The following is a 12,526-nucleotide window of genomic DNA, read 5'->3' on the forward strand; positions in this document are numbered from 1 at the left end:
TAATCAGAGGGGCAAACCGGGTTGGGAAGCTTTCTGGCAATGTTCCTGACCCCGGCCCCAGGGAGGCAGCAGACCTGTAATCAGAGGGGCAAACCAGGCAAACAATCCCAGCTACCTCAGCCACTCCTCTTAAGACTCTTAGAAGACGGGGGAGACGAAGCCCTAGGGACTGACCGCAGCCCCCATTCTCCTGCTCCACATGGGCAGAGGAATGAGAAGAGGGGGAAGGTGTTTTTAGTTTGCTTTTAGGTTTCACTGCTCCAGTCTGCTAATGGTATATAATAAATTGTATTAACCTCCCTATATTGAGTTCTCCTTTGCCTGTGACAATAATTGAGTGGCCTCCCTGTCCTTAGCTCAACCGTTGAGCCTTTTCCATGATATTTTCTCCCCTTCCTCAGAAGGAGAGTGAGAGAGCAGCTATGCTCTCAGCTGCCCAGCAGGATAAAATCACCACATATCGTCAGAAGAATCACATGACAGAGGGCTACAGGTACAGCCAAAGTATTTCCGGATACAATACGAGGGTTATTGATTCCCCAGATATACACAGCATTTACAGGGTAACCAGATGTCATCCTTTTTTCCAAATGTGGAGGCTAGAAGTAAGTGGTATAAGAGACATTTCAGAATGAAACGTACTACATAGGCTATAATGTAAACATACTACACAGGCTCTATATTTAAATAAAAATTCCAACAGTGATTTGGCCATATTATGAAAGGATTTAAAATTAAACAAAGAAAAATATGCTTACAAAAATCTAAAAATAAATCTAGGTTGACCCTAACAGCAAGTTGTAAATTAACTCATTCCCAAAGAGTATTTCCTACTGCATTTTTTTTAAACACAGCCAGACCAAAGCACAACTTGAAATAGCTTCACTGCTGTTTCCATGGCACTTCTTCACGGTTCCTTCTAAAACACCCGCTCAGCCCCAGCTTATCTCCTTGAGTCTAAATCTGAATTAAGACTGATACTGTACACACAATGCCACAACACTGCAGTGAATAGTCTACTTCCAACCCATACTTCAGCTTTATTTGCACGAGTGTGCATTCTGAAACATCTGTTCAGAGCTCTTTAACGGTTTATGTCAAAGACCCCAATTTTAAGCCATCAGAATTCAGAGTATTTTTATGATGCATGTATTTTTATTTAAAATGTGTTCTTGCAGGTTCACACATTTTAATATTCCCTTCTATCAGTGTATAGTTCCCAGCAATAATTCCTGTCAGGCAACATGGTTTTCTGAAGATAGTATTTTCCACCCTCATAGCATTTTCAATAAATTCCACAGATCAGATTACAATAAAGTGCACATATTCCTCTGTGATACAGGCAGCAAAGCTGTGGACTGAAAAAATAAGTCATACTGCAAGTTGAAAACCACACACACAAAAAAACTTGCTGTGGCCATTTAGCACCCCACAGTTAAGTTGTCCCACTAAGTACAACCAGAAATACTTTTTTTTTAAATGCCTGTTAGCTTAAAAAAATTAACTTACATAATTAAAAATAATGGTTCCTTTTTAATTAGACTCTGAAAAAACAACAACAACAACAACAAATTATGCAAGTCTTGAAGCCTACATCTTTCCCTAAGGCTGGCAGTCTGCCTTGACAACTTGTATGACATATTTTACCCTTTGGATCCAGGCTTCAAGCTTGCAAAAGCTTTGGAGTTCTTAAGGGAATGCGAAATTTCATTAAGAAAAGAAATAAAATGAGAGTCCCTTTCTGACTTCTTAGACTCAAAAATAACTACAATGGTAAAATGAGGTTCGGGGCGAGTCAGGAAGTATGTGCTTTGGACTTTGTCATCGTAGAAGTGAACAACCTTCTCTAAGCTGTTGAGGTCAGACGTTCTGTCAGTCATAATCATGATTACATTGGGCCAGTGCATAACAGGCCTGTCGCTGGGCAGCGACACCACTGCGGGGTACTGATCCACTCCTTTGGGGGCTTCCCTGTAAGAATGGGGATGATGATAACCATGTCCCTGAAAACTCTCCGATCCACGATTGTCAAAAATCAAGGAAACATTGACAGCATCGTATTTCCGAATGAAACTGGAAATTTTCCCAAAGTAATCAGGATTTGTTTTTGCAGTCAAAGTTTTCATTTCAGATGCTGTTGTTTGTCGACTAAGGGCCTCGTGAAAGTAAAAGCTAAACTTGGCAAGGAGAATGTTTTTGAGTTTCATCAGCCAGAGGAAGAGGTGTGGAGGTTGTACTGCTTTTTGAGACTGCCCTCCAAACAGATGCTTCTTGGTCTCTCGCTGTTTCTCAAAAATTTGGCCCCACGTCTGCAGTTTTGTGTGAGCACTGTGCAAGTTGACCAGGGATGGAAGGAACTTCCACTCTGAGATCTGAGCCTGAGCCTTTAAGAGATGTGCAAGCACATCTACTTCCAGCTGGAAACTGCTTTCAAGAGGACTGAGGATTGGATGATGAAATCTAGAAAACACAAAGTTAGTCAGGACGTGAGAACTGCTGTACACAGCAGTGAAATTACCAGCTCATATTCGTCAATTCATGTACAGAACACCACACAAAGGAGGCTACAGTGCAAGACAAAAAATCACCTTGTAAGTTGAAAAACTCCTCTTTTAACGTAATTAGGACAAACATTTTAATGAACATACAGCGCTTCATATTTAATAAAAACATCCATCAGGCATTTATCAAAGCAAGGGAATCCTCTTTGGCCAGTCCAACAAAAGGCACTGCTTATCCTGATCCACAAGCTACCATTAGTGCCATTCCTCTTTAAATTCAGATCTAAGATTTTTTTAAGTAGGAATTCAGATTTTTTAAAATTTTCTTCCATTTTAAAATCCCTTCTAATGGCAATGTCTTGATAGTCATAGAATAGTGCTAAGATATTAAGTTAAAACAAAAAGTTATATTATAAATTCAGTGCTTATGTAGAGAAGCTATGAGGAAACCAAACTGAGTTTTATTCTTTTCAATTCACAATAAAAATGTGATGGGAAATTAGTCAATAGAATCACAATTGACTGTATTTACCAATGAACCTGGTGCCAAACTTTGAACGTTAGCGCGCTAAGAGCAATAAAGGGGGAAAAAAACATTTGGCGGGACTTCATAATATCACAACAAAGATGCTCTAACAATCTTGTCATGAATTTTTAGAGAGGAAAAAAAAGATCAGCTCTGAGTTTCACAGAAAAAAAATCTCGTCTACAAGGTAGAAGTGTCACTGCACATCTTATTCACTAGAGTGACCCTACTATGAGAACAAGTCTCAGTGGAGTTTTAATAGATCCATTCTATAGCTTTATTTCCCACCTTGTTTTCTTCAGAGTTTATCCAAAAATTGTGTGATCTTAAAAATATTTTCAAGTGTCCCTTTTTTCTCAACAGCCACAATACGTATGTTGAAAGGATTTGCTTTTAAGATGCAAGTCCAAGTTTATTTGAAGGAAATGAAATGCTGGATGAGGGGGAAAAACTGATGCAGCGTGTACTGCAAAAAGGCTCGGCTGGGGGACCTGCCACCTTCAGTACACAACGTATGTCAGCAGCCATCCTGTCTTCCTGCTGTAGCAGTGTTTACCAACTACTCTGGTGGGTTGAAAAGCCCAGTATATTTGAATTTCTTTGAGTATATTTGAATTTCTTTGTATAGAGTATATTTGAATTTCTTTGAACAAGTAAGGGTCAATTAGAAATAATATTCCCGTAATAGTCAACACTGATTTTTTTCAATGGTTTTAGTATTCAGCAGAAAAACAAACCAACAAACAAAAAACAGTTTTGTTGTCAGGCATTAGAAGGGAAGAGAAGCACTGTGCAACATTATTTATTCCAGATAATCCCACCACACTTAGCACAGTGGTTTCAAAACACCTGCAGTCAGACTAAGCTTATTCTTCAACTTTAAAAGCAATTAAAAACCTCGCTGCCATGTCTCCTGGATTAATGTTTTGAAGTATGGCTTCCCACTTCCACTTTCCTTCATGGCTCATTGCTATTTTCATTTTTCACTGCACGGCAGGATTTGCTGAACTGTTTTAATCCACAAATACGCTTCTCAGCCACAGCTGAGAAGCCCGATATGGTTGCAGAGGAACCAGGTTATATACTCAGACTACCTGCTGTAATTAACTTTCCTAACAGAGAAGCACCTGACTGAGCTCAGTATCACTTAGAACAGACAGGCTTTTACGCTATTTCGGTAAGCCATCGTGTTAAGAACTTAACTGCACATTGGAAATTGTATTCTTCCCCCCTTCCTGAAAGCAGAGGGACAATAGATTTGTTTTGCAGACCATAACAAGCCACATCATTCTTCATTTCCTTCTAGAGAACACAGATGCATACAAATCTACGAAAAGCTGACTAGATGAAGAGCGTTTAACGCTTCAGAATAATTACATCAAGATAGTTTAATATTTACTTATTCATTTCATACTAGGCATTTAAAGGATCCTGCTTCTGATGCTGTCGTAATTATTGCAGTTAAATTATTCCTTTCTTTCAGAAACACTCTGTACATTACCGGGGAGAACCAAACGACTGAAGTAGCTCTAGCAGCCTCTTAGAATGCCTTCGTCTGAAAGATTGCTCATTATCCCCAAGCAAGATCATCACTGTTTTCCCAAGAAGGCATTTATTTCCTTACAATAGTGCACTAGAAGCACAAAAGCACCTCTGAGACTCAGTTTTGATCTTCAGATTTTTAAACAGTGCTGTGGACTAAGCACATACTCAGAACAAGTAACGGCCAACGTACATCATAAAGCAACTTTGCAACAAGCATACCTTCCTTTACTCTTCTACTGTCTATCATACCAAGGAAAAAAATGTAGGTTCATTGTTCCTTGGACTAACTGCTCTGATATTGTCAAGGTTCACAAGCTGAGAATCACCAGAAATGACTAGTAAGATGACAGACTAGCTCTGACTTTCAGATAGCAGAACTACACTACAATTTCCTTAAATGATTCTTAAATTAAGGGAGTCAGCTGCAGTGCTTAGATTTTGAATGTCAGAGAACAGCACCAAGTTATCTTTATTTTTTTACACTTACTTTCAACATCCTAGCTGTAAAAATAAAACCTCAGAACGTTCCCTGAAACGTCCTCTTAGATATTATTTCACTAACAAAGATTTAAAAGAATCCAGCTCCATTTGGAAACTATTTTCCAACCACAGCTACCTTGTTTTACTTTTAAAATCAACGACTGGCCTTTTTGTCTGTTGTCCGGTCATTCAAGACTTCTTTTTAAACTGAATCACTTGCAAGGATCACATTTTAGACCTACACAGAGTTTAGATCACGTTTAGATCTATTCATTTACTCGTTTGGATCATTTTAGATTTACTCATCCCAGTGATTTAAAGACATTCTGGGGTTCTTGTAAAAGGAAGTATTAGATCTCAACTTCAAGAAACCAGGAATGCAGGGACCAAAGACTCTTAAGTTCTCTTTCGGCTAGCTCAAATGGCTCAAGAGAAGGGATAACAGAACACCATCAAACCCTTCCATCTAGGCCAAAAAGCTATTAAAAAAATAATCTGTGAAATTAACTTGGAATTTTCCTAGAGACAGGCATGTGGAGTCTAATACATGGCTTTTAGAATAAAACAGCAGTATTCTAAACTAAAACTAAAACTGGCACACAAATATCTGTTATATTTCTACACTAATTTTACTGAAGTCCACATGAAATTAAGTCTTGTTTCCCCTCCACACACACCTAATAAAAATAAAGAATTCTTGTACTTTTTCCATGAGGAAAATGATTCTCCCTTTCTGCTGAGCATGAAGTAGTTATTGGAAACATTGTTTCTATGACATGCTGCATAGACAGGGGGTGACTGGGGTCTCACTGTCTTATTTTGAGCCCTCAGCTCGTGTTTGGACACCGCTCCCCAACGCTCACGTCACGTGTGAATTCACGCAAGGGGTCGCGCTGCTCAGCAATCAAAGGAGAGCAAAATCTTCAGACTTGCTTTGAACCTCAACACCATTTATTATAAAACATGGCTGAGTACTTACTGCCAGCAAACAAGCACTGACCTTGAGCTGTATTTCTTTAAGATGGATTCCAAAATGTTTACCAGTTCCTCAGAGTTAATGAACTTTTGGGTGCTGAGCGTGTACATTTTTTCATAGAAGTCAGCAATTTCCATCCGAGCCTGAACAAAAAAACAGAGCTGTTCAGACAGGTGAGAAAGCAGCTCTTCCAAGTGAGGAGCTGTTCCTCCTAGCGCATTGCGACCCGTCGCCACCACCTTCTTCAGCTCATTGTGCAGGGATGTGTAGATGGTTCGGATGGAGTCCTTTCGGCTGAAGAATGACTGACCACCTGTTCAGATAAATATGGAGGTATTACCAAAATCCAGGGACAGCAGAGACAGACAGCAGTACTGGAAAAAAAAAACAAAACCGTGCTTGTTTTTCCCCAGGTGTTCCCAAGCCTTATTTGATCCCACCATTTTTCATCAAGAAATACATTTCAGTGTATTGTTTTGCGAGTAACTGAGCTGCACGTAGCAGAAAATCAGAAGCACTCTACCTAATTTCATGCAAGTCACCCTTGTCCTTATTCGTATTTCAGCAGCCAGCGACCACTGCAAAAGTTCTTTAACCCCTTCACATTGGCCCTAACTACGGTGTGACCTTTTTGATAACTAAGGGTTAGGTAACTTTGCTACTATGCTACAAAACCTGGAAATACTGTTATCTGTGAAAGTCAGAAGCATGAAGTCATCGTGGAATTTTAATAGGCTCCACTGCTGTTAATAACTCTTGATCTCTTGAAGAGAATTCCCCTAACAATACCACTTGAAATGTCAACCACTCAGGCTTCCAAAACCAAACGTTTCCAGTCCCTACACCATCTAACATGAGCCGGAATTCACGGGCAAAACAATCACAGCTGATCTCAGCAGGACAACAGCACAGGCTAATGCGTAACTGAAACAGAAAAAAGGTCATCGCTTCTTTCTACCTGCTCAATGCTATGAAGAATGCAAAAAAAAATTAAAAGCGGCCATCATAAAACGCTTTCTATGGGACCTTCCTGTGGGTGGAAGGAACTTTAAAGGTCACCCAGCACCAACCCCCTTGCCATGGGCAGGGGCAAACTTTGATGCCACCAAAAGCCTGTGCAAAGGTGCCGCTGTAGCTGCCGCGAGCTGCTGCAGAGCAAGGAGCACAAGTGCTGAGCCTGCAGAACTTTTAAGAGGTTCCAAATGTAGGTTCCACTTTGAGCCTGCTCATGGTTCTTGTAACAGTGCGCAGTGCTTTTCACATAGACTGTTCAAAACTTTAGCAATTTGAGGCAGAAAAGCACAGGATTGGTTACTGTGGATAAACAACTACCTTTCCAAGCCAAGAACTGCCCCTAAGCCATGGCAGAGGAGCAATCACCTATGGCTGTTGTCTGGGAAGTTTGTAAAGACGCGGAACTTTGCCTGCCGCTTTATCATTTTTTTCTTTCTGCTAGCACCAAACTCGCTTTTTGAGGTCAGCTTTGCGGATTTTCTTTGCCTGTAAGGTTCTCATAAAGCAGGTCAAGCTGGCCGCCCCTTCGATAGGATCACCGAGGCCGATTTCTATGGATGGGCAGGCTCCTCTCCCTCGCTCCCCGAGGGAAACCAGCAAGGCGGGACCTCCGGCTTTCAGTGCCGACGGACTAAAGGCCGACAAAACCGAGAGCGATTTTCGCAGGGCTCTGCGCGTTACCCTCCCGACAGGAAGGCCTTTGGGAGGCAACCCGCAGCCCCGGGGGCCTCCAGGAGGCGGCCCGCCGCCCTGCGCCGCCCTGACTCGAGGACGTGGGGCCGGGCAGGAGCCCGGGCCGCCCGGCCGCGCCCCGCTCGCCAGCCCCGGTGCGTGCCCCCGGCGGGCGGTACCTAGCTTCTGCCCGAGGAAGGCCATGCTGTGGTACGCCTTCTCGGCGGCCGCCAGGTGCGCCAGCGCCGCCAGCAGGGCCAGCCAGCTGCCGCCCGCGCTCTTGTTGCCCTCGCGCTCCTTCTCCACGTTGTCCTTGGCCTTGTCGTACGAGAAGATGCCGAGGTGCGAGAAGAACGTCTCCAGCACCGCCTGCTCCACCGGCACCGGCGCGCCCAGCGCGATCGCCTCCCCCATTCCGCACCCGCCGCCGCCGCCGCTCCCGGCCGCTTCCGCCCGCCCGCCCCTTCCGGCTCCCTCCCTCCGCCTCCTCCCCGCCCGGGACTCAGAGCCTCGAGTAAGGCCGGTCTCAAAGCGCACGCTGGATTTTATGGAGGGGTTACAGTGGTTCTCAGGCGCCCGTTGATAGCTCAGGAGTTGCCCAAATGAATCCCCTCACGCGTTACATCTTGGACAGATCAGCTCCCTGAACAGACTCTGTGTAAGCGCTGAGTGCAGGCACGCAGCTCGCTGGCGGACCGCAGGGGCAGATCCTGCTCTCTGAAAGGGGTGGCAGGCAGCGGAATGGGCTGCCCAGGGAAGTGGACGAGTCACCATCCCTGGAAGTCTTTAAAAGACATTTAGATGTAGAGCTTAGGGATATGGTTTAGCAGGGTAATGTTAGGTCAGCGGTTGGACTCAGTAAACTTGGAGGTCTCATCCAACCTAGACAATTCTGTGATTCCATTGTTCTCCAGGAACATCCACCCACCCCCTTCTACCACATTAATCCCCCATGAAATTAACAGGTAGTTCTTCCCCACCTTGAGCTGCACCCCTCCACCACCCCCAGAACACCAACATCCTCCCTTTCCCCTAGCCCCTATTTCCCTTGTGCTCTGCAACCAGGCTGCTGACAGCTTGTAGCAAACAGAAGGAAAGGGGCTTCAGGGAAGGAAGGAAAAAGACTGGGGCGTTTTTCCAAAGAAAACCAGGAGTCAAAGGTTCAAATCCACCTTTATTACAACACAGAGCCAACGGCATGTTTTTGCATTTAGAAAAATGTATTTGGTCTCTTGGTGGTGAAACGAGGCTTGTGCTGCTGACGCAGAACTCTGTGCGGCAGAGGGAACTTGATCTTCGAATCCTGCAAGAAAAATATTTATGTTAGTTGAGATGTCAGATGAACACCAAAAACTATTTGCAACAAAGAGCTGGGTAATAATTCAACAGGTAATTTATGTAATGCATCCACAGATTAGATACCCTTCATAGGAGGTAACAAATGCGCTAGTTTTATGGTTCTTTTTGAACAAAATGCCGGTTTAAGGCAAGTTTCCTGCAATATAACATGCATTTATTTTGACTTCTCTAAAGGTCTTGATCACAGCATAGGGTAACTGTAAAGCTATGCATGCCAGATTGGTCCCCTCCCCACGTTTCCCTGCAAAACAAACCCGTACCAGATAACAAAGCTCCCCCCCTCCCAGCCTGATATTAAATTGGGACCCGGCAGGTGCTGCAGTTTCACTTCACTCACATGGAACTGCTTGACTGCTGGCCTACGGCACTTGCTCGCAGCGATTTCCTCCACTTTCATGATCTGAATAGAGTGAGCACGGGCACGATGACGGGCTCCCATATCACGGTCTGTAACAGGAGAACTCATTAAAATACATCTTCACACATTTTCAGTTCAGAATCTCACCAGCATCCTTCCAAGAAATATGAATACCATCCACAACCTCTAGAATTCCTGGTTAACGCTGCTTAACCACTTTATTTCCACCATCTAGAGCGATGGCAGAACTGTTCACCAGAGAACCAAAGTGCAGCAGCCATTTCCACCTGGAACTCGGAACAAAACTTCTCCAAGAGAATGCCATCTCATTGCTCTTGCCTGATTTCAAGGAGTTAGGAACTTACAGAAAAACCAATATTGGACTCCCCCCCTCCCCGAAAAACGAATCAACAGAATTCACAATGAAATGCTATTATTGGGAAAATATGTTTTTCTAATAATTCACAAGTGATACAATCAGAAATTGTTACTTGGCCCACCTAACTTGCCTTAAGGAACAGGAGGAATCCATCTGTATGTAGACCACCTAAGAACTCCTCCCTGTGGTAGTCACACTGCCTCAAGATCCTGATGTCCATAGCTAATTTTACAAGACAGGCCTATTGAAATACTGTGCTTACAGTGTTCCTCGTGAAGATATAACCTACTAAAAGCTTCATCTGCTGAAGTACTCGAGCATGAAGCTTTCAAAGTCATAGTGCTATGACAAATCGAGTTCTCAGACCTCTTAAGCAAACTTTTTGGTATGTTCGTTAACTGGCAATATCCTGCAAGGTAATGTAGGACCTTAAGTTTCACTTTCAAGAGCACCTCAGCTCTTGAAAGGCGACAAGATACATATACTATCTGCACACATGACAAGAACATCATTATTAAGAACAATGTTCTTTGGGTTTTTATGTGCAATTTGTAGCGGTTTGAACACTTCCAGATTCAACTGTCACTAGCATCAGCTATACAAATGGTCTGTCCCTCAAATATTTCATGTAAGAGGAATCAGGAGAAGCTGATGTGAAATACTGTCTCCAAATGAACCAGGAAGATAAACTCAACCGTTTAAAAATACTATATATAGTAAAATAAATGTATATAGCACCTTAAAGGCTATGAAACTCTTAGCCTGTATAGCAAAATTCATTACTGGAATTACAGAAAGTCACACTAACAGGAAATATTTTCAGCTGGAGAAAAGGTATCGTTAGTAAGGGAACACAAACATCTGCAGACTTCTCCTCTCCAACCACTTCACAATCCAGATTCCCAGTGTTTCGGTTAGTGTGGATGAAGACAGAGCTCTTACCTAGGCTTTACACCCAATTTAAGCTTGCATTATATACTGGTCCTACCATTTTGTATCTCGCATAGCTACGCATACTTACAGCACTGAGTGACAGCACCCGCAGTGGTCAGATCCCTGTACTCCCTGTACATGTTGTGAGTTCCACTACGAGAGTCATAGCGCAACCAAATGCCAAAGTTTTTTACCCGCAGAGGGGACTTCTCATACACCTGGAATTAGACAAGAGCATAAGCGAAGTTAAAGAAACCACATCATTTGTGTTTCACCAGTTCAATTACATTAAAGCTCTTATGAGAACGCTGTAGAAAGTTCTACTGTCAAAGAACATTTTTTCTCTTTTCCCACACCACTGTGGCAGCAGTCAAACCTTAACAATTCAGTGTGAAATTACTAGATTTCAGCTCTACATCACAGCAAAAATAAATAAAAAATAACATCCCTTAAACAGTGAGATAGATGCACCCAGGTATCTATTTTGCAAGGATTGTGAATGTCCACATAACTCTTAAAAGGTACATGTCACAATGAAATTAGCGTAAAACCCAGAAAACAGTACTGAGTGGTATAATTCATCCTATGTTTAAAATATTAAGTTTATGGGATTTTGTTTCCAGCTCCCTAGATATGCATTGCCAGTTTGAAAAAGTGAATTTGATGCTCAGTTACACAGCAAATGAAGGATGAATTTTAGCTTTGCCGCCCCCCCATAAGAGCACTTCATATAAATTCCTTCTATGTATACCAGGGGGAATTCCCCAGAAGCCTCCCTGACTATCAGGTCCTCCCGCGCGCACCTGGCCGCAGTACACGATCTCTCCCGAAGACTTTTTCATCTTCTTCAGCTGGGAGACGAAGTACCAGAACCGGGACTTGGCAACCACGTGGTTCGGGGCGAAGATCCGCATGCGGTACAGCGGAGGAGTGGTGCATTTCGGCGTCGGCAGGCACCGCCCGACCACCTTGTACTCCCGCAGCTGGGGGCAGACAGAGAGCGAGCCGTGAGCGGCTCGGTGCCAGCCCGCCCCGTCCCCGGGCCCGCTGCCGCCGCGGCCTCCTCCGGCGCCGCCGCCATCTTGGCCGTTCGTCTCCCTGCAGGCCCGCGCACGGAGCGCCCAAACCCGCGGCACCGCTCTCCCAGCGGCCGCCTCGACCCCGATCCTGATCCCAATCCCGATCCCAATCCAGATCCTAATCTTAATCCTAATCCCGGCGCCGGGCGCCCCGCCGCGGCCCCACTCACGGTGCCTGACGCCTTCATGGTGCCGCCGCCCGCCGGAAAGGAAGGGGCCGCGCGTGGCGCCTCCTCACCTCAGCCACCGGCCCCGCCCACCGTCCCGCCGCGCAGTGCGATTGGCCCACGCAGCCGTCAATCTCCGCCGTGCGGTGGGAGCCCGCGTGGCCGCCCGGGGCCTTCCCTACGCTATTCACGGAGCGTGTTACACCGGCGGTAACCGCGGCAACCGCCTAACTGCCGGGGAAGGGAGGGGGCGCAGGCCCCGTACTTGGCCTCGGCGGGGTCCGGGTGGGCCTGGCGTTGTGTGGGTGGCTTCCCGGCGCCGTGCGGCCGTGCCGTGCCCGGCTCCCCCCCCTCACGGCCGGTAACCTGCCATGTAACACGTACCCCACCGCGCGGCGGGACTACCTCTCCCAGGGTGCTTCGGGCCGGGACTACAACTCCCAGCGTGCCCCGCGGCGCGGCCAGCTGTGTCTGCCGACCGGCTTGCCGCGGGGCACGCTGGGAGCTGTAGTCCTGCTGTACCGCTGAGGGGCGGGG

General features: G+C 45.1%; 2 protein-coding genes and 1 non-coding gene across 4 annotated transcripts; all 3 read right to left on the minus strand.

The window, feature by feature from the left end:
- Window positions 1-1,142: 1,142 nt before the first annotated feature.
- Window positions 1,143-8,170, minus strand: C1H12orf66 (chromosome 1 C12orf66 homolog). 2 transcript variants are annotated; one of them, XM_035332865.1, is made up of 4 exons: window positions 7,894-8,169; window positions 6,268-6,341; window positions 6,053-6,189; window positions 1,143-2,460 (listed from the first exon to the last, which is right to left on the minus strand). In XM_035332865.1, exons 1-4 carry the CDS (start codon window positions 8,126-8,128, stop codon window positions 1,644-1,646), a joined length of 1,263 nt encoding a protein of 420 aa, XP_035188756.1. In that variant the 5' UTR covers window positions 8,129-8,169; the 3' UTR covers window positions 1,143-1,643. The 2 variants fall into 2 exon arrangements, with proteins under 2 accessions (XP_035188756.1, XP_035188750.1); XM_035332859.1 differs by having other exon boundaries at window positions 6,053-6,341; window positions 7,894-8,170.
- Window positions 8,171-8,868: 698 nt separating this feature from the next.
- Window positions 8,869-12,146, minus strand: RPL18A (ribosomal protein L18a). The gene is made up of 5 exons (XM_035333922.1): window positions 11,993-12,146; window positions 11,547-11,726; window positions 10,832-10,961; window positions 9,411-9,520; window positions 8,869-9,017 (listed from the first exon to the last, which is right to left on the minus strand). The coding sequence occupies exons 1-5, from the start codon at window positions 12,008-12,010 to the stop codon at window positions 8,925-8,927; spliced, it is 531 nt and encodes a 176-aa protein (XP_035189813.1). The 5' UTR covers window positions 12,011-12,146; the 3' UTR covers window positions 8,869-8,924.
- LOC118160998 lies at window positions 10,228-10,359 on the minus strand. Its single transcript, XR_004747810.1, has one exon. It is a non-coding gene; the product is annotated as a small nucleolar RNA SNORA68 (small nucleolar RNA).
- Window positions 12,147-12,526: the final 380 nt, after the last annotated feature.

This window comes from Oxyura jamaicensis, chromosome 1, assembly GCF_011077185.1.
Source record: "Oxyura jamaicensis isolate SHBP4307 breed ruddy duck chromosome 1, BPBGC_Ojam_1.0, whole genome shotgun sequence".
Classification (NCBI taxonomy): domain Eukaryota; kingdom Metazoa; phylum Chordata; class Aves; order Anseriformes; family Anatidae; genus Oxyura; species Oxyura jamaicensis.

Coding starts and splice junctions, on each gene's coding strand:
- C1H12orf66 (XM_035332859.1), bottom strand. CDS start 8,128: ATGGGGGAGGCGATCGCGCTGGGCGCGCCGGTGCCGGTGGAGCAGGCG. Junction 6,342..7,893: donor CTTCCTCGGGCAGAAGCTAG/GTACCGCCCGCC, acceptor TTATCTGAACAG/GTGGTCAGTCATTCTTCAGC. Junction 2,461..6,052: donor TTAAAGAAATACAGCTCAAG/GTCAGTGCTTGT, acceptor TGTGTTTTCTAG/ATTTCATCATCCAATCCTCA.
- RPL18A (XM_035333922.1), bottom strand. Junction 10,962..11,546: donor AGATCGTGTACTGCGGCCAG/GTGCGCGCGGGA, acceptor GTCTAATTCCAG/GTGTATGAGAAGTCCCCTCT. Junction 9,521..10,831: donor GGGTGCTGTCACTCAGTGCT/GTAAGTATGCGT, acceptor CTCCTGTTACAG/ACCGTGATATGGGAGCCCGT.